At 42.0% G+C, this 22,788-nt stretch overlaps 1 protein-coding gene across 7 annotated transcripts in view; it reads right to left on the bottom strand.

The window, feature by feature from the left end:
* Positions 1-22,562, bottom strand: part of LOC108498600 (integrator complex subunit 6-like) — a 40,734-nt gene extending 18,172 nt beyond the window's left edge. For all 7 annotated transcript variants that reach the window (XR_001875234.1, XR_001875233.1, XR_001875245.1 and 4 more), the window contains exons 1-6: positions 22,324-22,562; positions 22,138-22,215; positions 3,574-3,723; positions 3,086-3,175; positions 2,590-2,773; positions 1,625-1,753 (exon numbers count right to left, since the gene is read on the bottom strand). Coding sequence is in view for 4 of the 7 variants with exons in the window: in XM_017817487.1 (XP_017672976.1) it covers positions 1,625-1,753; positions 2,590-2,773; positions 3,086-3,175; positions 3,574-3,723; positions 22,138-22,215; positions 22,324-22,434 (742 nt within the window). In the remaining 3 variants the exon portion in view is untranslated. The remainder of the gene's footprint in view (positions 1-1,624; positions 1,754-2,589; positions 2,774-3,085; positions 3,176-3,573; positions 3,724-22,137; positions 22,216-22,323) is intronic.
* Between the last annotated feature and the right edge of the window lie 226 nt (positions 22,563-22,788).

Here is a 22,788-nt window from a genome sequence, read left to right as displayed (position 1 = left end):
TGCAACCAAAAAGGCTGATAATTTGCATTTAGTCTTTCTACATGGGCTGCAAAGCTCACTGACTGATGCTGCCATTAGTGGAAGCTGAAAGAGGAGGAAAGTTTCGTGGAGAAGCTGGATGCTATCTTGCAGGAACAGCTTTTGTCATATTTTTAATTAATAACAATTCACAGATCACCTAAACTCCAAAGCCTACTGGAAAGACCAGTGTTCCCTGCCAGTCCACTGCAGTGCACTTCATGCTGAGGACAAGGAATTTTGCAGCAGTACAGAATGTGATTATTAGTTTTCAAAGACTGCTCATCAAAGCAAACAGCACAGCAGAGATCACCCACTTAAACAATCTTCTTCATTTTAAAAAGATTTTACAGTACTAGTTTTCCTTGCTTTAGAGAGCTGGCAAATAATACTATGGAAACCATGTTTCAGGGACAGGGACACATCAGTTTGGTTTCTCTGCATTACAAACACAATGATTTTTATAGCTTTGGTAAATCCTATCGTATTTCTCTGTAGTTTAGGACTTTCCCAATTCTCACAGAGATGAAAAGTCTTTATGTTTTTATACATTCCTATTCCACAGTGCATCATCACTCAAATGGGACAAAAATAAAGCAAACAAATCCCACGTTTCACCAGTTTTTTCGCCACATGAGGAGAGCATTTGGGCCAACAGAGACACAGGAATTTGCCGCCGTGTTGTCCTGCACAGCGTTACAGGAAAGCCTCCCAATAAAATGACATTTAAATAAGCAAAAGAAGAAAACAAATATAGAGAAAGGTGATTCCAAAATGAAAGCAGGAATAAAGCTGGTTGTGCTAGAATGTCCAGGTGATGCTAAAAGCATTTTTGATATTCCAGGACCATCCTAATTTCCTAAATATGAACTGGTCAGCTCTCTCCCTTTCCTTTCAGCCATGAATTTCTGCAAATCTAAGGAACTGCTCCACTTTAAGAGTGCACCTTCCTCCTCCCTGTTACCAGTAGCAAAATAATTCCTTGTTCTTTGCACACAGTTTTTCACTTACAGTTAAGAACATTCAAGTTACTGTGCTGTGATCAATTAGCAGAATGAAAATGTAGAGAAAATTGAGCATTAAGATTGCTTTAGAGATGTTTAAGTGTTTAAATACACTAGTGCTAGATTTAATTATTTTAAATACAGTTTGGACAACACTGTAATTCAAACTTAACCACTTCCTGCAAACATTCACTTTCCTTAGACCCCCAAAAAAGGTGACAGGAGAGCCAGCCAGTGGACAGATGATCCATAAAAACATGTGCAGACATATGGCACCATTTAACTTGCCAAAGATCAAACTAACACTTGTAAAAATTTAACTAAAACAAAATTAAACGTAAATAAACAGAAAACTACCCAAAAGCTGTAATCAGGACATCCATTATGATCCGGGCTATTTAAAGAGATACCAGAGCACTCTCAGTGAAGCATAAAAGCTTTATACCTTAACCTCTTTTTTTAGAGAGTATCAGGCATCTGATGCATCCTGTTCACTACAGGGAAAAGCTGGCAGGAAGGACACCAAAGACACTAAAGGGCATTTACATACAAACAAAGCATTTCTTCTGAAACATTAAAGGAAAAAAACACAGTCAGTGTACCTTCTCCAATAGGAGCTGGATCTGGTCCTGACTTTTCAAAGTTAATAACAACTCCACTTTGGACTTTTTGAACTAAGGATTCTAAACATTGATTCAACATTCTTTGTGTCCGAACACAGTACGAACGACCTGCAAGAGAGAAATTACATGGGGAAATATATAAGCAGGTTTTAAGTAATCTTAATTTAGGAAGATGTTCTTACCTAAGTCACAGTGCCAAGGCTTGCAATTTATTCCAAAATAATAGCAAAAAACTGTACAAGCTTATGTAAAAGGTAAAATACTTCTAAAATGTAATACAACTAAGAAAAAAATACCAAAAACCCACAACCTGCTGAGATTTAACTCGTTACTAAAAGAGGCCCCTAGGGCTATATCAGGCTGGACCAAGGCCAACTTTACAAAGCCCTTAAGACAGCCTGATTTCACCAAGTCTATGCAATCAATCTGCTTTACTCTACCCTGACCTTACCAGCTTCTAGGCATACCCAAACCTCCCCCTCCCACACATCATCTTTTTCAAGCACCAATTAAAAAAAATAAATTCTGATCAACATATCAAGCAACAGACTCCAGATATAATTCTTTTAGGATTAAAATTTAGCTTACTAGCCCTGCAGCAGAATTAACATCTCATTAATACCCATCCCACTCAATTTGACACTTAAATAAGAAAAAAATCAAAATCTCATGATGCAGCAAAGACATCCTCTGGAAGGACAATCTAAGCGATTTTCCTATCCCTGCTACTGCATTAAGAAAATGCTTTCACATCTAGATCTGAAATAGGAATATTGCTTTAAAGTTCTCCTGTGCTACTGGAAACCAAGAAAGCACCACACAGATTCATATGGGCACTGAGTAAATCAAATGGAAAAACAGAAGAGGTGAAGTTGAATTAAAGGAAAAGAAATATTCCAAGGCAAATGCCAAATGGGAACCAAAGCAAAAGAGCATGCAGTTACCTCCAGTAACTTCACACATCTGTGTGATAGCAGATTCATCAGTAGGCACACTCCCAAGCTGCTCTGGTTCAGCAGATGCAGCTCCTGGCAAACGCAGCACCAGAGCAAACAGCCTTTGATCCCAACGGAATGGTTCTTTGGTTAATTCACTTCCAGGCAAAGGAGAATTCAACGGAAGATGGAGCTGGTAGAAAAAAAAAGATTGAAGAATATTTTCCAGTATTTGACAAACCATCTAGAACATCACACCCAAATTCATTCATTTCTCTGTAAAACACCCCATTTCTCTCTGACATCCCTAATTTATCTGACGTTCTAGTCTCAAAACCCTTATAGGACTATGAATTTAGGGGCTGGGCAGCAAAAGGACAGTTTCTGTTCTCTATAAAACAGGTCAATGATGCAGAAGTACTGTTAGCAGGAAAAAAAAAATATTCATCTCAGCCTAGCACCAACTTGCAAGATCATAACTTGAAAGAACTTAATGCAAGTTTACCTCCTCTTGAACTCCAGCTGTATTTGTCAGTTTGTTTCCGTCTGTGATGGTAATCAAAATAGATGGCTCCAAAAAGAATGGATTCCTTCCCTAAAGACAAAAGCACAGGAATGCAAAGAGTAACATTAACACTCAGTATTTTTGTCACTACAAAATAAACAGTGAGATAAGCAATCTTTCAAAATAACCCTGTAATTTCTTTTAATAGGTGTTGAGCCACACGGAACTGCGCAAGATGGGCTACTCTTGTGTATCTACAGTTGGGGCATTTATACTCTGCTTCTTTGTTCTTCAAAAAGGAAGTATTTTCCAGTAGCCATAAAAAAAGAAAAAAAAGTTCCCAGTTGAAGTTTTAACATATAACTATCCAACATTTAAAAAAAAGTAAAATGCAAAACCAAACTTGAACCACCAAAATCCTTCCCCCCACTATAATTTCAAAAAACACAGAAAAACAGAAGACAGAAGACTATAAACAGATTTGTTACCTGTCCATAATTGTCTATTCCAGACACTAATCTATTGAGATTTAACAAGTCAAACGAGGACCTGAGTGCCTGACCAAGGGTTGTTAGTCCTGAAGCCTGAAGGTTTTTCAATTCATTCATAAACGTTGCATGGTTTTCCTTCCATCCAGCCTATTACAGAAAACAAAGAAACTTATTAGTTATTCTAGCAACAAACTGCAATCAACTGCAACTTGCCGTTTATCTCTCTTCCCACCAAAAATTAGATTAGATTCCTGATTAACAGATGCACTGCATCACTGACAGGCTACACACACCTAATCCATGTATGCACAACCTCATGTGAAACACAGTTACAACTACAATGGGAGACTCACAAAACACACACTGCCAAGCACTGGAAGAAATTTTCTAATAGCCATCTCTTACCATGAAAACTGCTGTACAGGTGATTCAGGAAAAGAAGTATTTGGATTTAGCATGTGAATATTTTATTAGAAGAAACTGTCAAATTTGGAAATCAGAAACGCAGCTGCCAAAGTAACAATGGTTAAACAAAGGTACAAGAGGAATAATATCACTGCTTCTTCTGGCATATACCCAACCCCCTTTCATCCTTTCTTCCACAAATTGAGAAAAGGAGTGGCTGCAAAAACCCCACGTAAGACAGAACTGAATCACTGTTTAAATTGTCTCAGTGTAACAGCTTGAAATTTTGGAGGTCCTAAAGTTATTGCTGACTGAGCCTACAGATCAAAGGAACAGCAAGTGGGTGGATCAGTCCAAGCAAGCACTCTGGACCCTCTGGTAAGCAGGGCCAACACACATCAGCATCCGATGTGATTCACATACCCTCCCCTCAAAAGGAGGTTTGCTGCAGAGTTGTGAAACTATTTTAGAAAAGACCAGCTCACAGGGAACTGGTGCAGGGTTTAAGGTGCCTCACCTAAAACAAGCAAAGCTTGTAAGTCCCAGATATTCACACAACTACCAGCCTTGCTATTACACTGTACTCTCCAAATCATTCCTGCAGTAAGCAAGCAGTTATTTACCCAGGCTCGCTATCATCTGGCACCAGAGACATTCCCGTGCTCCATCAGGAATCCTAGCTACGCAGGCATGGAGAGGATCATTTCAGACAGCCTGACTTTTGCTGGGATAACCTCTGAGCAACACATCCTGCAGGTGAAGTGTGTTCTCCTCCCCTGTGCACTGGGCTCAGCAGCCACCTGCTGACTGTGCCAAGCTGTGCAAGAACCTGAGAGGACACGGTTTTCCTTTACTTTTTTAAGCAGCCATATTCCACTGCCAACCTTTAGTAAACACTGTGGGCTGTGTAGGTGGTCACAGAATACACATGTTGGAGCTCTAAAGGAGTAGAAGTAGAAAAGAAAGACATGAGACAATCAGTATCTCTGCTAAGTTGACCAGACTAAGCTGGGTGGGTTTCTTTTCAGAATGAGGAGTTATCCTAAGGAGATACAACAACAAACTTTTCTTGGTCAAGTTTAGCTTCTTAACCAGTTCTTCAAGCTTCAGATTAATGTAAGGGAGACAGAGAGAAAACTCCCCAGTGGGGCAAAGGAAAGAACTAACTTTCAGCAGGACTGGTCCAGCTTTATGGTTAAACGGCCCTGAAAGCTCAAAGGAACAGCATTGTTTTATCAGATGGATATTTGTCAATAAAACACCAGCAACACTCACACACAACCACAACTTAACAAAATACATCATCTCATCAGCAGCTTCCCACACCTGCTCTCAGCCCAAGGCAAGAATAAAGTGCAAACACAGGGTCACTATTTTGGAGTAAAAGTGACTTAGTTAATGACCCTTTTTCAGAGTAAAATTGCACCAAACCTCAACAAGATGATTTGTGTTACCCTAAAAACACTTGCCTTAAAACAATTTAAGTGAACAATTACCAAAATATTTTTGTATGAATTCTATGGACTCGTAGATGTAGGTGAGACTGCTCCCTTTTGCTTGGTAAAAACAGCCATCGGCGAGTCCAGCTTTTGGGAACAGCCAGGCTGGAGTTCAAGAAGTGTTTTCCAGCAAAGACCATTTGAGTTACACTGTTGCAAAAGCACATGGGGGAACAAAACATTGACAAAGGAAACGCTATTCCCAGACTTCAAGTCTTGATTTGAACTCTAACAAATTTAAGAGTATTCTCTGTAAAATAAACAGTAAGAGTCTTCGCTGATATTTGGAGATTCTGCTGTTTTCCCGTTGTGAAAATGTTTGCTCAGCTTCCAGCTCCTACTGTGTTTGATCTCACTGCAGTGTGGTCAACTGCCTGCAAAATAAAATATGTACTATTTCCCCAGGCATAACCAGGGAAGCTGAAGGTACAAGGAGCAGCTGATCATCACTGGTTTGCTGTCCAAGAAAACTATTTTTCATCTTACAGCTCTCACAGGATCTTTAAAGATAAAGCCAATGAGAGCTGCACCTTTGAAACAAGCAGAGTAAAATTGAAGAACTTCTCATTAAGGGAACAAGGGCAGCAAACGCAAGATTTCCTAATTCCATATCCAGCTTTAAATAAAGGTCTGACTAGTTAATGCACTATTTTCTACCTTATCCTCAAAACAAGATTCTTGAATCAAAAACACCAACATCCATGGCAAGAAATTCTACTTCTGTAAAATTTTTTTTTCCAGAAAGACTCAAGACCACATATATAAAGAATCACGTATTTCATGGACAGAAACTCAAGCCCCAAAGAACTCTGTGCATTCTCCTCTCCATATACACAGAAGGATCATTCTGCAAAACAGTCAAGTACCTAACCCAGAGCATATGCATAATGAGTTCAACAAAGCACTTTAAAGTGATTAAATAATAATCCTTCCTAAATTCAAAATACTGCCACTAATGCTGTCAGGAAAAAAAAGCACTGCTCTTATGTAGCATTGCTTCCATTTCCCAGCAGAAACACTAATGACCAAAAAAACCACCAAAAAAAACAACAAAAAAACCCCCACCAACCAAAACCTCACGACCTTAAAGGACCAAACACAAATATATTCTACAAAACTATGTATCCTCTACAGGTCAGTAATCAAGAAGTCAGAACTAAGCATTAGTTATTTTAGTTGTTTATGAACCAATTCTAACATAGAGAGTGGTTTCTCTTAATCTTCAATATTACATTCCTACTTAAGTCAGTTTTATGCCCAGAATTTATTAGCAGCAATCTGAGCAGTCTCTGCCTCACCAGTATGTTTCTAACTTCTCCTCTGATGATTTATATGAACAAATAATTTTATCTTCTAAACACATACTAAAAGAGTTTCAAAGACAGCTGAGGAAAAAAAGAAGTACTAAAAGCAGAAATCTCGCCCTCTTTGCTTATGCCAAGAACAGGCAAAAATGCAGTGTCATTTGGCTTCCTGGGTTGACAACTGCAAGCTCTGGACACCATCCTACAAACCACCCAAAGATCTGGAAGCAGCACACCACCTTCCAGCTTCTGGCTTTGGCCTCTGCAAGAAAATCATACTGAAAAAAAATAACATACTTAAAAAGTAACATTTTTTTCTGATGACTTAGTTTTCACACAAATCCGTGTCCTGCTCTATTTCATCATACAGCTATGGAAGTATTTCAGCTGCCTCAAGAATCAGGCAAGGTCAAAACAGCTTATTTCGGTAGTAGATAGGCCCAGATTAACAAGAATTCAAACACCAAGGTGACAAATCTAGTGAAGAAAAGGAGGTCTTATTTAGACCAACCAGAGCAAGGACTAACTTATCATCAAAAGGAACAGAGTTGAGCAGCAAAAGAAAATCTCATTCAGAATCAGTATCATAAAAAGACATTCAAGACTTAGAAGAAATAGAAGATTTTAGTTGCAAGAGGCAGGAAGGAGAATTTTAGAAAATGCTGTAGTGGGGAAAAAAACCTCAAATCACCACCGCACCTTTATCACATAAAAAGGAGCAGTATCAGAGTAAAAATAAAACATTATCAAGTTTTGAACATGTGTAACACATAGGTCTTGTAATCTCAGCTACACTGGCTTAACTGTCATGTTTACTGGTTTTACTGTAGTTTTTTTTGGTTGATTCATTGTTGGTTTGTTCTGGTTTTGATTGGTGTTGTTTTTTTATTTTTTCTTTTATTCCTTCCAACTATTTCTTGGCACAGTCTGGTCAGCCTACAGGGGCAGAGCCAAAGGCTGGGCATCAGAGCACAAGAATTCCAGGTCCAAAGAAGTCCCTCTTAATCAGCTCCATGAAGTCCAGGGAGCTGGTGCTTTTGAGGCTGCAAGTCTTCATCTTTAGTGCTTCTACAGCCAATGCCAAAAGACAGACCTGTATAGTTTATTGTTCACTGGATTGCTTTCAGATCTGATTCAAAAACTGCAATGTTACTAAAAATAATCTTCCAAGTAAGAAGACAATTTACAATCTTGAAGGGCAATCACAACAGCCTGTGTTACAGTAAGTACACAATATTTATTTAAATATACAGATTTTTAGAGTTCTGCTGATGTTTCCCTAGAAAGAAGAACAGGATCTCAGATATTACCACTTGTTAAAAGTATTTAAGTTTCTCAATAATTCAAGCCATTATTAAATGCACCCATCTTAGGAAAGCAGACTAATTCAGGATGCCTGTGGCATCTTGGCTTGTCAGTGACCTCCATTTGAAAAAAATAAGGTAAGAAAAAAAATCCAGCTCTTGAAATCTGAAACCACTCCTGCTACGGAATTTTGAAGTGCTGTGGGAAGACAGTGAAACCAGGAGAGCACTCTGTCTTCCAAATCATCACAATGCTTCATTTTTAAGTTACCTTTCTGTTCACTGTTGACTGTGAACATAACTCAAACCTGCTCATGTCGGTGCCACAGCCGAGCAGGCATTTCTTTTGTAGGGTACTGAATTATTCTTTTGGATTCCCTACAATGCAAGGGGCTGCTTCTCAAATGCCAAAGCGTCTTCAGATCTCCTGAACACAGCCCTAGCATTGCTCAGGGGGATCTGCAATAGGGAATAACCTCCTATGCAGCCTAGAGCTTCCCTGCCTCAGCTTCAGCAACTTTGGAATAGGAAGTCTAGCAAACATAGACTGTGTTGGTCACCCCAGTTTTCCTACAACAAATCTTAGCAAATAGGGAGAAGAGCAGAGGTCCTGGTACCATGCGTCCCCCTGCCCCATGAAGGGCAGGGTAAGGCTGCTTGTCAGTACAGAACAGCCAATGCCCACACTACCTCCTCGTTTTATTTGATGTTCAGAGATTTACTAGCTAGGAATAGCACACAGGAGAAGAAAGGCATTGACTACACTATAAAACACCACAGACATCTTTATATAACATTTAAAAATTCCTAAAATAATTCAGCATCACACAACCCCTACCTATCACCCACTAATTTCATCCTCACAAATATTTGTCTCTGCAAATGGCACAGAAGGAACAGCTTTAAGAGACACTTACAGACGTTGACTCCCCTCCAAATCCTCATGAATGCCATTTTTGAGGCAAAGCAGCTCTCAGGTTCTGTCTGTACCTTCGGCTGCAGGAGAACCTACTCTCATTTCAGCACCTATGCTCTCTAGTTACTTTTATGCAACATACCAGTCCTGTCACAGCACAACATCAAACAGCCCTTAGCAAAGAACCTCACAAGATCAATTCTTTTCTGTTCTTGGCACAGCAGAGCATCACAGCACCCACCTCTCAGCTATGAGATCAGCATAACTCCAGCACAGAATGATACTGGCACAGAGGCCTGCAATCAGCTCATCACTGGGGCAGTGCTGAACACAGTGAGCCAGCCTGGATCTGAGCTGTACTGTTCTGGGCTCGGAGGACCAGTGCTGGTGCAGGTACAGCAGCAGATCTTACTGGTCTGATGCAAAGCTTGTAGGAAGAGAAGGATTGATGGGACCGAGACAGCTGTGTGCAACTGCTATCACTGTGTTCAGCCCTCCAGCACACAGTCAATCATTTATATTAGTTTTTTGTTGTTTTTTTTTTTTTTATTCCCCACCCTTCTTAGAGCCTTCCTAAATCTTCGTTCCCGAAGCCTAGCCATGATTCCCACCCTTCCAGTCTCCCCTTGCCTTAGATAAGGTTTTGAAACACCGACAACTTCTACCCACTTCTACCCCCAGTATTCGCTGTAAGAAAGCAAAATTCTAGGGCTTGGTGACCAAGCCAGGGAACCCCATCTTTAGCTTTTCACACGGAAGTCTAGTTTTGCAAAGCAGATCAGGAACACAGTTTCAGGGTAAAACTTGGACATGACCCCACTGCAGGCACAATAGAAACAAGCCCTGGCTGCTCAAGCAGGTATACACTGCTGTTTAATGAGACCTGCCTAGCAAAACCCCACCTTCCCAGTTCTAATCTCATGAGTATTTTAACAGACAGTCAATTCACAGGTTTGAACCACTTCCTCAAGAAGCCCACAGAGCAGTCGAGTACAGTGAAGAGTCTACAAAAGCATCACTTGGTCCTCCTTACATTAGAGCTGGTGAGCATCAGGTCAGTGTTTTGAGAATAAAGCACTGTGAATAGTAAGCTAAGTGTTTCTTCCTGTCAAGTTATTTCTGCTGGCTTTGTAGGACACTCAAGCTGAAACCTATTGGTCAAGTGCTTCTTTAAATCCCGAGGGCACTTTCTGAAAATTTATTTTTTAAAAAGTGTAATTAAGTTCCAGTCAAATAGAAGTTTAATACACCTAAAATGTTTCCAAGAGAATAGAGAAGTATAAACTCCTTTAATACATCTTTACAAAAAACATGGCTTAAAAAAAAAAAGAAGACGCTGGAGTAGATGATTCCTTTAACCCCACACAGCTGATACACTCTGACACCAGACTTTTATCAGCAAGTTGTCACTTTGTGTGCCCTCCATCTCCATACAGTTCCAGGCACCACAATTCTTCCCTTTTCTCTGGGACAGACTATGTATCGTGACAACAAACTTAGAATTCCTCCTTCCCTCACCCACGCTATTTTTCCATACATAACTGGAACAGCTTTAGTGCAAGGAAGGAGGGATCATGAACCTTCAGGCCTGCAGGCAGTGCACACCAACAGGGCAGATGCCCCTCAGGAGGTCACAGCCAACTCCAGCACAGTCCTGTACACTCATCTCTCAGTGCCTGGGGAGCATCTTCCAGTTTCATTTCACCTGAAAGCAACCCAGTTCCTGCACTCCAAGGCAGGGCTGCAGTGTGTGAACTGAAGTGCCCAGGGGATCCCCTTCAACTGCACATTTCTAACCTGAACTCTCCTGTAGCCGCTCCAATCAAACTAAATCACTTATAAAGACAGATCGAACTTGCTTGTTTTCTAAAGTACATACTGGTCAATGTGAACAATATCAAAACTGCATTTTAACACTATATGTAAGTGCCAGTTGTTGTTACAGACAATCAGCTACACAGGAAAAGGCTTCATCTTGTATAGAAAAAAACTATTTCTCCAGGAGACCTTAAAAGAAACCCCACACACCTTAAGAAACAAGCTGAGTCAAACCATACCATGTGGTTCACTGTCCTTTCAAGAGGACTTCAACATCAAACAAGATATAGAAATGCTTTTCCTTCAAGTAAGAATTCCTTCAAATTAATCTTTAAGTACAGTACCCATGAAAAACACTAGCACAGAGGATCTTAAGCTCCAGTTACAAAACGAGTACTGGAGCCCTCTGTTAAGAGAAGTAGTACTTTCTCCTGTAGGAATGTCAAAGGCAGATGCTGCATGAACAACTCAAAGCTGGAAATTGTGCTTGGAACCAAATGATGATAATCAATGCCAAGCAAAAAGAAAAAAAGCCTACATTATCTTTTTATTTATTACCGGCTGCTCCTGCTTTAATCCATCCCTGGATTTAGCTTTTTGGTCAACAGTATTTCATGTGTTTTGACAGCTACTCTCACTGCACTTTTTCCTGCACAACGATGAAAGGAAACACATGAAGAAAGGAAAGTATAAATACCAAAGAGATCACAGTATCACCCTGTTCCAAGAAGCATTCTTATTTAAATAAAAGACACTATTTATTTATTTATTTAAATAAAAGACTATAAATCCAGTTTAAAAAGCACCTATTTCTGAGAAACACTCAACAAGCCAGGATGTTTCAATTCAGAGCTGAACCAGACCAAGCTACATTTCACACAACAGCTTAATGGAGAGGGAAGACAGAAATAATCATAGTTTGCAGCCCTAGCACAGTAAGCAAAACAAGAGGCTCCATGGTCCTGCTCAGCACCATAGCAGTCACTGCAGAAATACCATTATAGGTGCATCTTCTCCAAACACTGTCGACAGGGTGACTGCTGAAATGGGGAGGTTTCAATCAAAAATTTCCATCTACTCACAGTGCCTTCCAGCCTGTCAAACATACATTCAATGCCAGCCAGCCCCTCCCGGTCCCTTCCTACAGCCAGCAGGGCTGGAAAAGTCACAAGGAATAAAGGCAACAGCTGAGAGGTTACAGTGTGTGTGCTACCAGCACAAGGGATGCTTCATGGCATATTTTTGGGAATCAGGTGGAAGAGCATTACTGATGCCACTCTACAGCCCAGAGCTGAATCAACACAATTAGGATTTATGTTCATTTCAAAAATTGTCACATTCCTCCCTCTTCCTTCCAAAAGCCCACCACAGAACTACTGCAGCACACCAAAGCTTACTCTGAACCTTAAGAAGTTAAATTTAGGAGGGGTAATCTAATCAATAGATGTCCTCAATTCATGTCTGAAATGCTGTCCAACACACCACTGAGGGAAAAAAAAAAGGCTTTAGATCATGACTAAATTCATATGCTCACTGAGGGATCACAAACTGAGAAACCTCAACTAGCCAGCCTATCAAATAATGTCAACTTTACCTTCATTCTAATACAGGAAAAAATACATTGGTGGCATTAGGAGCATTATTATGGTCAGATTTTTATCTTAGAGGATGGTAAGGATGGGGTTTTTTAATGATAGAGTCACCTGGCTCAAAAATAACTACTTGAGCTCCTGCTCTTTGGATCAGAGGAGGCTCCCCCAAGCCAGGCCTGGTTGGCCCGAGCCTGCAGACCGAGCTCCAGGGCACATGGATCCCAGTCCATCCCACGGGTCCCACCGCGTTCCAGCCCGGGAGCACCATCAAGAGGCCTGGCAGCAGCTAAAGGCACCGAGTGTTCTGCCTCAACAGATGCACATTCTCCCACAAAGCAGAGTTTAACTTTTTTTTTTTTCAATCAGAACTCACTGGCTGTGCTGCTAACACGCTATGAAGACCAGTGCTAATGCATTATTCTCACTTAGAAGCAGAGCATGGCAACACCAGCTTAACCACACTGTAGATCTTTGTTTTCTGTCCAATTAATTGTTCAACAACATCCATCTTATCAAGATTTTTACATTTTTTAAATAGTATTTTACACATCTAAGATTTTTAAAGCATCTCTGAAAACACAGTCTAATCAACAATCACCTTCATCTTTAAAAAGCAAAATTAAGGAGTTCTGAACTGTTGATTTTGTAGCCTACAATACCATTTAATAAATCTAGTGCTGCTTATCCTGAAATTTGCGTGGAAACACAAGGAAAGAATCATAATAACTGGGTACACTGTGAGATTGTGAGCTAGAAATTTATAGTAACAACAATAATAATCATAGGAGCAGCTATTTAAAAATAAAACAAGGCTCTTGTTTACTTGTTTGACAATAAGTAGTTCAAGTTTCACAGATCCTTGTCAATACCAGATCTTACATCAAGACAAATTCTGTCTTTCCAATACTTTGCAGAGTGAATATACACATCAGTACAAGTCTACGGGCAACCACAGATTCTGATCTGCACAATAACAGAGTATCATTACAAAAATGTACTTTTTTTCTCTGCATCTTCCTAAACCTCAACCCTAGAACATGCTGCTTACAGCTGAAATTGATTGCTACATGGGTGTTTTCTAATTATTCTAAAATTGGCCAGAAAAATGCAAAGGAAAAAAGTTCCTTTAAATTACTATCTGCTCCACTTTTGAGGGGAGCAAAAGCACAAAAGTTACATTATTAAGTGGTACACTGTAAGAATAAAGTTTAAGAAAGAAGAAAAAATTCCAAGACTCAACCTACAGGAGTGCATTACTTAAGTAACAATCTCCATTTAAAATTCAGAACAGCAGCAACTGCCCTTTCCATTAATTTTTTTTTTTAGCCTTTGTTATTAAATAAAATCAAGGATACAGAGACAGTGAAGAAGAGAATCACTGAAGACTGGAGCCATCCAGAACCTTCTCACAGGGCCCTTAGAGTCCCACTGCTCCTCCTCCAAAATCCCTCATCTCCAGAACACGAGTCACACAGTACAGAACGTGCCTTCTCCCATTTGATTCCAACAGCCTGAAGTACGAGAACACTGCAGGAGACAGCACTAAGTTTTGCCTTTTCTAGAGCACAATAAGCTCAGAACATCACTCCTGCACCACTGCTGTAAGTCACAGTTCTTTCTGACAAGCTGTTTTGAAGAATATGGCAGGGTGAACAGTGTAGAAGTGTCTGCAACCTTAATTACTTTTTTCCACTGTTACAGTGTGAGACACTCAGCATATAACACTATAATAGTTCTCATGAAGCTTAAAAAGAATAAATGCCCATTCTGAAGATATCACACAAGTACTTTGTGCATATTTTTAGCCACACCACAATGTCAGGTTACAAGGCCTATGCCTTCTTCCATAAATACCAACAAAAATCAAAAAACCCCACTTGTGAAATTTGAGTAATAACTGCACCAAAGGGAAAGAGGCGGATTCTTAATATTCCACATGGCAGGAACCACCAACTTCACAAAGCACCTTCCTCCCTACAGAACATCTCACTACAAAAATACAACTAGAGAGATCCAACTCTACTGTTTGATTCCACATTTTAAGCTGCTATTTTTAAAATAAAAGTGACCTTTGCACTGAGGATGAGTTAAGCCTCTTAATGCAAACATATCTACTTTTGTCTAGTTTATCCTGTAGTCTTAAGGGCTTACATCTTTGAATGTGTCCAAGCCCAAATAAAGAACCAAACAAAAAGTTGAAAATATACATTGCTATAGTGGCAATGAACAACAGATGCTGGTTTCCTTCAAGGCCTCTGGCATCTCATCAGCTGTACAGAACAAAACAGCAACCCATTTCAGATGAAAAAGCAAGCTCTGAGTTTGCAGATTCCTGTAGAAAAAGGACCAGTTAAAATATTTTCATTAACATTTAACCTTGCAACATGGACTCTCCTTTCAATGAAGACAGGCAGCAGGTGAAAGCACAAGTTCAAGTACTTAACTAACTTCAAACTTATAATGATAAAAATGACAGCTAAGCAGAGTTCAGTCCATCATATCTATGTAGTTGTTAATTTCTGAAATGCCCTTCCATTTAAATCAATTCCTTTCAAAAACCTAAACACCACCTTCAAGTTCTTGCATGAACTCCATTTTTTACAAGAAACATCAATTTCTGAACGCACAAAACTGTTTATTTTAGAAGAATGAGTCACTCTGAGTATTATTGCTTTGGTTTTTTTAAAAGCAAAAGGTACATTACTATGCACGAAATTCCTCAGTATAATGCTGTCCTGTCACACCAGTTCCTGCAAAAGGCTGCTCACTACAACTCACAAACAGGACAGGAAGAAGTAAGACTGGCATGCTTATGTGTGTTTAAAAGCAATTTAATATGCTTTACACTACCCAATGTGTTCTCAAGAAAGGGAATATGCTTTTTAAAGGATACACTCTACTGGAACCAATTAAGTATCTTTATAAGCTAAAAGGAGCTACACTGCTTACTGAAGGGATGCCAGTTGAGAATTCTTAAGATTTTAGTAAAACACATTTTTAGATGCTTTTAGATTCTGAGAGACATGCACTGAAGTTTTGTTTGGCTTTTTTTCAGAGAGCACACATCCTTCAAAGACTTAAGTGATAAAGCAGTTAAATTAAAAAGAACATGTAAAAATTGTTGTGTGGTTATTCTCAAATAGTATTAAGTGGATTTTGTTTTGTCTTCAAAAAGAACTAGACAACCAGGATTTGCATGAGTGCTCCTTAAACAACTGACTTCTGTTTCTTTTCTTAAATTCACTGTGTTTAGCAGAGGAAGAGCAATTGTTGGCTTTACTCTACCAGTCATTTCTGCTCAAAGACAGTCTTCAGAAAATACACAGATTCCATGACAAAACCCTAACCAAGCACTGTGGAAGACTGCAGTTGAGGTGTGCACAGTACTGCACAGGCAATGGAAGATGCTGGTGCTCAGAAATAAAAATACTGCTGACCTAAAATGTGTTTGGTGGTAAAATAGGAATGGTTTTCTCTGCTAAATAAACACAGAATATAGTCTCCTGAATTAGTTTTCAAGAACAGACACTGTGTATGCTGCCTCAGTACTATATTCTGCACTTCTTTACCTCCTTCCAATGCCTGGCTAGTAGATTCACTAAGTTTGTACATTATTTACAGCATATCTGGAGAGAAAGATAGGCCTCTCCCACTGACCTCAGCTTTCTTTCCCCTTTGCATCTCTCTGATACCAGCTTCTATCCTGCCCCTGCAGCTGCTATCTGCCTTGCACCAACAATTTTGCCTTCAGAACTCACTACCAGCTCGTAAAGCTCCAACACTATTTCCAGCTGCTCACATCACCAAGCAGGTCAGACCACCAAGACTTGTGTTTGCCAGAAGTCAGAACTTTCCCATATTAAACTGATGTTTTCAGTGTCTCGAGGTTCTTGTAAAAGCTCAATCAACTTAAGCTTATTCTGTGGATTTGTTACAGTCTAGCTTACTTGGTATTTCTCTGCTTTTCTTCCCTCACAAAAATTAAAAAACACACAAACGCATTTCCTACCACGTCAGACAGCATTCCTGCAGATCTGTGCCTCAAACCCAACAGGTTTCACACTTGGGTTTCTCTCTCTCCTTGCAGCTCAGGGTCAGGAGCTCTGATCTAATTTCTTCCAGAAACAGACAAACAGATCTCCCATCTCTCTCCTGCAGCACAGCCTATCCATTTGCCACTGGCCTCTGCAGAGTCAGTGGTAATGGGCTCCATTCTGCACCAACAGAATGCGAAAGTAAAATTTAAAAATGCTGGTAAAAGCCTCTGTGCCACTGAAATAACAGACAGCAAAAGTCACTCTCCTCGAGTGTGACCTTATGAACTCCCAGTTTTGAAGCACTATTTTAATATCATACATGAACAGGTTATTTACATACAGTAAGTACTCTTTGACAGATTGTTAAAAAAGTCTTCTACGAATTCCTATTCCAGCCTCTGAAGATACCCCAATCCAATACCAGAATTTCAGGGAAAAAGAAGAGGTTGCTCAGAGTCCATCACAAAGAGCTGCTTCCACAAGGGAGCTCTTTAGCACTGAAACATATGTTCAGGCTCGCGGGGAACAGCAGAGGAACTGGAAGGCATCCTATCCATCAGTCCCAGTTTGCACATCTCAGTGCAGTGTTTCTCACACGCTGTATAAAGCTATTTGAGCTACTTTTGAGACAGCTATGTACATATTTCTCCACTCAAATTCAGGGAACCTATTTTTGTAGTGCAGTCATAGCTGGCTCTTGAATTCAACATAACACGTAACAGAAGGAGGAAAATACATATTTCAGAGCATAAGTTCTCTAAGTCCTCTGATTTGTGACCAGATCATTTATGAAGGTCATACTACAGTCTCACAAGAACATAAAACAAAAGCCATATTTCTGTGACCTGATCATGAATAATATTTCCTCAAGCCCTGAGGAAAGACCGTATCACCGCCAGCAGCCAGATATCAGTCACAAGGGAACAGGGCAGTCCAGTTAATCAATAACTTCACATAAGGCCACCATTGTGTTTTTGGTCTGGGCCTGAACTAGCCATTTGCAGCCCAAACCCACAAGCAAACCACAAACTGCAGGATGTGAGGTTTCACAAAAATTTAGAATGGAAAAAAATAAATCAAGAGCTAAAACCTTGCTTTTCTTTTCAAAAACTCTTTTTAGGCTGAGATTTTGGCATGAGCTCCGTTGTCAGAGAAATTTAGGTACATCTTACTGAAACCTCATCACTAGAAAACAGGAAAAGCTTGGGGGGAAAGGGTAGGTGAGAACCCTCTTCCCTTCTCCCCATACTTTTACTCTGGCACCATTACTTCAGGAAAAAAAATAAAATCACTTAAGATTCTGTCCATTTACACCATGGCACATGCTTAGGTGTAGAGAAGCATGTACATTTGACAGAGAGGAAAAAAAACACAGCTGAGGATGACGAAACTTATGTGACTTCAGAAAAAGTAACTGGGCAAATACCTGGAAAAAGCCAGATAAGACCTTTACAGCTGTACCAATGCACACCATGGGTCTCTGAACCACAGATGGTGGGAGCCTGGGAAGGGCTCTGCAGAGCTGTCAGTAACATGTCTGGCCTGTTCTCACCCTCCTCCCCAGGCATTCCAGATCAGCCACATTGTGCAGGAAGGGATGAGAAGGGTGGGGCTGGCACACAAGGCTTGGAGGTACTGCAACACCAGGTCACACCACGGCTGGGATGGAGCAAGCTCTGAGCTCCAGCAATCCATGAATATATTAATCCACTAATTAAGTCTTAGGACACATCAGGTACTATATTCCTTGAATCAGATAATGCACTTCTCTTATCCCAGAGGCCAAGAACATCAAATACCCTGCCAGCAAAGGCTGTTCTTGAACCCTTTTTTCTCACCCAATTGGATACACATGGGAGAGTAAACTCCTTCACTACCTAAATTTAAGCACTGGTGTTTCAATAGTAATAGACACCTGTTACAAAGGTCCTTTACCATAGATATCATTAGGTTCCCAATGGTGCCAAAAACCCAAAATCAGATACCCAAATACCAGAATGGACTGGCTCGTTGCCATGCTGTTAACATGCCAACAACCTGACAAGACTCACTTGACAGTATCCTATTACAATCTGAATCTAAAAAACACACTAAAATCATTAGGCTGAACATTCTTACTTCCTGAAATAACATACAATTTTTCCCTTCTGGTCCATAAAATTACAGTTTGACCCAACACTCAATGGAACTTACAGGTATTTTTCCACTGACCTACACAGGATCACATCGCTTGACAATTACAAGGTTAGTACATTTCATAACACGCTTTTAAAATATTAAATATTTGTCTCTTAATGTAGAGTATTTTAGAATCAAAGTAAGAGTTGTAAATGGCTGCACCATAATTGCTGTCACAAATCACCATCTTATACATTATGTAACAAACAGAAGCAAAACAGCCGACGAGATTCCAAAGGCATCTGCTGTCGGAGTGGGACTAAGATTCCTGCCATCCCCATCTCCCTGTCCCCCCCTTCCCAGGACAGCACCCTGCCTCCTCTTCAGACATATGCCACCATAGTTCTTTGCAGAGCCACGCTGCAAACTTGGGAGACTAAATAATCCCATTTTTAAAAACTGGCACAAACATAGAGCTATGAGCAGTCAATTAAACAGGAGCAACAGGTCTTGGAAATTATTTCAAATCCTTTGTACTAAAGACAGTTCCAAGAACATCATCTTACTTCCAGAGATTTTATCAAATAATTCGTGCAAATAGCACAATACCATCATGAGCATGACGTTTGCTTGAGATATACTTGTCCATCAAAAGTGAACCAGTGCTGTTGGTTTAAAATACTTTAAGGCTGCAGGTAAACAAATTGTGAAACAAACAAACCCAAGGAGCTCATCTCAGCCACCCCTGCTCCAAGCTGAAGTTCTCACAATACCTCTGCCTCCCAGGTGGTCTCAACTCCACCTCCAGATTATTTCCTTCAATTGCTCCACTGGTAAACTATCTGTGAGACTATATAATTTAATTAGTGTAATCATAAAGAAAACAAGAGGATAAAGCAGCCACTAACCAAAACCAGCCGCTGCTGTGCATACTTGGAAAACAAACTCGTAAAACACATTCACTTGCCAAGTTTGTTTTCACCTTCTCTAAATCAAGGGAGATAAAGTACCTAACTGCAGCAGCATGAGCAAAGAAACTTAATTTTATGTCTTTTACAAGCATGTTTTGTAAGACATACAGAATTTGGCCCAGACTAGGAAGTTTTCCTGGCATAACTATGGTTTTTAGAAAACACAACAGAGGCAATATCATAAATACCAGCACAGGTCTTGAGAACACGTCTTTGAAGAGGGAAAGAGTCATGTTGCTGCTGTGTGGCTTTCTTTGCTTGAGGAACAGACACAGTGACAGCCCAACAACACTCATTTATGCCATGAAGTCTTCATGCAATATTTGAACTGGAGTTGTGATCGTAATTACTGTAATGAAATATTTATTGGATCTGCAGTCTGTTCCTACAAAAGCTACTGGTTTTTGAAAAAATATTTTAAAATTATTTCAGGTGTAATTCAAAAACCAGCTAAAGGCAGAAAAACAAATTTCTAAGAAGTGACATTAGCAAGTTACAAGAACCACAATACCTTTTTTCCCTTGGCTATTTACTGTATCTCAAACATGACTGAATGCTACGATGGGTATCACACAGTCCCATTTATTTCAATTACTATTTACTTAAACTGGGAACGCAGTCAGATGCTCATTAGCACATTAGAATGTACACAGATGCTCATTAAACATAAGGATTTTCCTCAGCAAATCTGAGTATAGATGTGGTAATAACCTGTAGCATTACCACACAGACCTCCAGCAGAAAAGTCATCTTCTTTTATTAAATCACCAGTATGTTTGCTATCACTGTAGGGAGAAGGTTCATTCATCAAACCTAAGATATACTTGTAAAATATTTGACACAAAACTAGGAGACAAAAAATCCAAACTCAAGAAATCTAGAGTTAACACTAGCATAGCAAAGATTTGGGGTTTGAATCCAGCCACCAACATGGATGGGGAGAAGGGTGTGTGCATTATGTCTAAAAAACACCTCTTCTAGGCAGACGGTTTTTGGACAGTAGGTTTCTGTAACTCAAGGATGGTTTCAACTCAGAGAAATTACTTCCACACTTTCTTCTGAGGAAACGAAAGGTGCAGTACCAAACAATAAATACTGACTCACTCTATCACTTCTGTCACTTCAGAGAGCTGTATAAATTTATTACTCATGAAAGGATGCAAAATTCATAGCTCATGATAATTACATTTCCTCATTATCAAAGATATGAATTAGACAGCATCACTGAGCACTTACTTTTACAACTTCTCAAGCAGTTCTAGCTGGGGGATCTAGAGAGTGTCTTCTTTTCTTCCCTGGGATGACTAGCAGTGTATTTTTACATGAACCTCCTTGGCCTTCATAGAATGGCTCTACTGGTCAACAGTTAGGATTACTACTGTATTAGTCAGGGCAAACACAGTCCTAATCCAGGACTATTCAGGAGGATTCTAAAACTCCCATAGCAATGCTTTCTGTGACATGCTTTATCTAGATATATTAAGTCAGACATTTCTATCAGCAAGTTGCAGCCTACAGTGTAAGGCCCACAGTGCGATTTTTTTTTTCCACTCTTGCCACAACCTCGTGGTGCAGCCCACATGAGGAACTGCATGGCACTACCTGCCTCAACCTGGAGGAAGGAGAAAACAGGGATGAGAGGAGCTTGGTCTCAAGAAAGCTCAGAGGGACCTCATCGCTCTCTACAACCACCCGAGAAGAGTTTGTAGTGAGGTGGGTTCTACCGTGCCTGCAGCGAGAGGATTAGCCAAAATGACCTCAAACCGAGGCAGGGGAGATTCAGATTAGATACTAGAAAAAACAATTTTGTCACTATTTGGGCAGTCAGGCATTGTAATATGCTGCCCAGGGAGGTGGTGGAGTCACCATCCCTGGAGGTGTTTAAGAGGCGTCTGTATCTGGCACTGAGTGATGTGGTTGGGTGGGTTGGGGGTTACAGTGGCAGGGCCGGGCTGACGGTTGGACTGGATGGTCTTAAGGTCTCTTCCAACCTTGACGATTTTGCCTCCACGTCCAGCTCACCACAGCCCTGCACGGAGCGGCGATTACGAGCACCTTACACAGTACCGGTGCGGGTCACCGTGCGCAGCAGGACGAATGGAGGGGACACGGGACCCCAACACCGTGGCTTCTTCTTGCCTCGCAGAGGCGGAAAACAGGCGCGGGCGCTCCGTCCCACACCCACAGCCCCTGTCCCACTGCCCGGCGGGGACCCGCAGCCGTGAGGGGGCCGCTGTCCCGGCGCTGCCCTTCGGGATCGGGTAGTACCCACCGCACCCACCGCCCCCCGCCCGCGTGTCCCGGGGGTGTCGGGGCCGAGCGGGGCCGGATCCCGGCGCGGCCCCGCCGGAGCCACCGCCCCGCGGGGGGCGGAGCGCGGCCGCCCCTCGCTGCGCCGGGGCGGTGAATCACGGCCCGCCCGTCTCCTCCCCCCCCCTCCTCCATCTCAGCAGCGCCCTCAGCCTCTCTCCTCCATACAAAAGCAAAATGTCCGCCATCTTCACAGGCTGCTGCTGCCGCCGCCGGGCCGGACGGGGCCGCGCCGCGCCAAGGGCGGCCCCCGCGGCGGGACCGGGGCGGCCGGGGGGGGTCATTACCTTGATGCAGTAGGGCGGCTCGTCGAAGGTAACCAGCATGTACCTGTCGCCGCGGCTGGCCGGGTCGCGGGCCCGCAGCTGCGGAAAGAGCGGAGAGAAGCGGCCGTGAGCGCGGCGAAGGTGCGGGGAAGGGGGGGGGGAGCGAGCGGGGCGGCGGCTCCCCCCGGGGCGGCGCCGCACACTCACCTTCATGAAGATCTCCACGGCGCCCTTGGCGATGTCCAGGTAGCTGGTGCCCAGGTACGCCCGCTGGTTCATGGAGGCGGACGTGTCTATGAGGAAGAGGAGGATCGGCATGGTCCAGGCAGAGCCCCGGCCGGCGGGCTCCCTGCGGAGGAGGCGCGGCGCTCGCCCGCCGCTCGCTCGGCTCTGGCGGCGCTGCCCGAGCTCGCCCGGACTCAACTTCTCTTCCCTGAGCCTCCACCAGCACCATGTGACCAGCGCGCACGCCATTGGCTGGCAATTATACCCGTATTTGCATATTCATGGCGGCGCGCGCGCTCGCGCGAGGGACGGGGAGGGAGGGGGGAGCCGGGGGGGTAGCGGGGGGGGGCGGGGGGGGGGGGGGGGGGGGGGGGGGGGGGGGGGGGGGGGGGGGGGCGCGCGCGCGCGCCGCACCTGTCACACACGCGCACACACCGCCCCTCTGCG

Source organism: Lepidothrix coronata, unplaced genomic scaffold, assembly GCF_001604755.1.
Source record: "Lepidothrix coronata isolate B3197 unplaced genomic scaffold, Lepidothrix_coronata-1.0 Scaffold2, whole genome shotgun sequence".
NCBI classification, from domain to species: domain Eukaryota; kingdom Metazoa; phylum Chordata; class Aves; order Passeriformes; family Pipridae; genus Lepidothrix; species Lepidothrix coronata.
The sequence above is the reverse complement of the archived record's forward strand: the minus strand, read 5'-3'. Positions and strand labels throughout refer to the sequence as shown.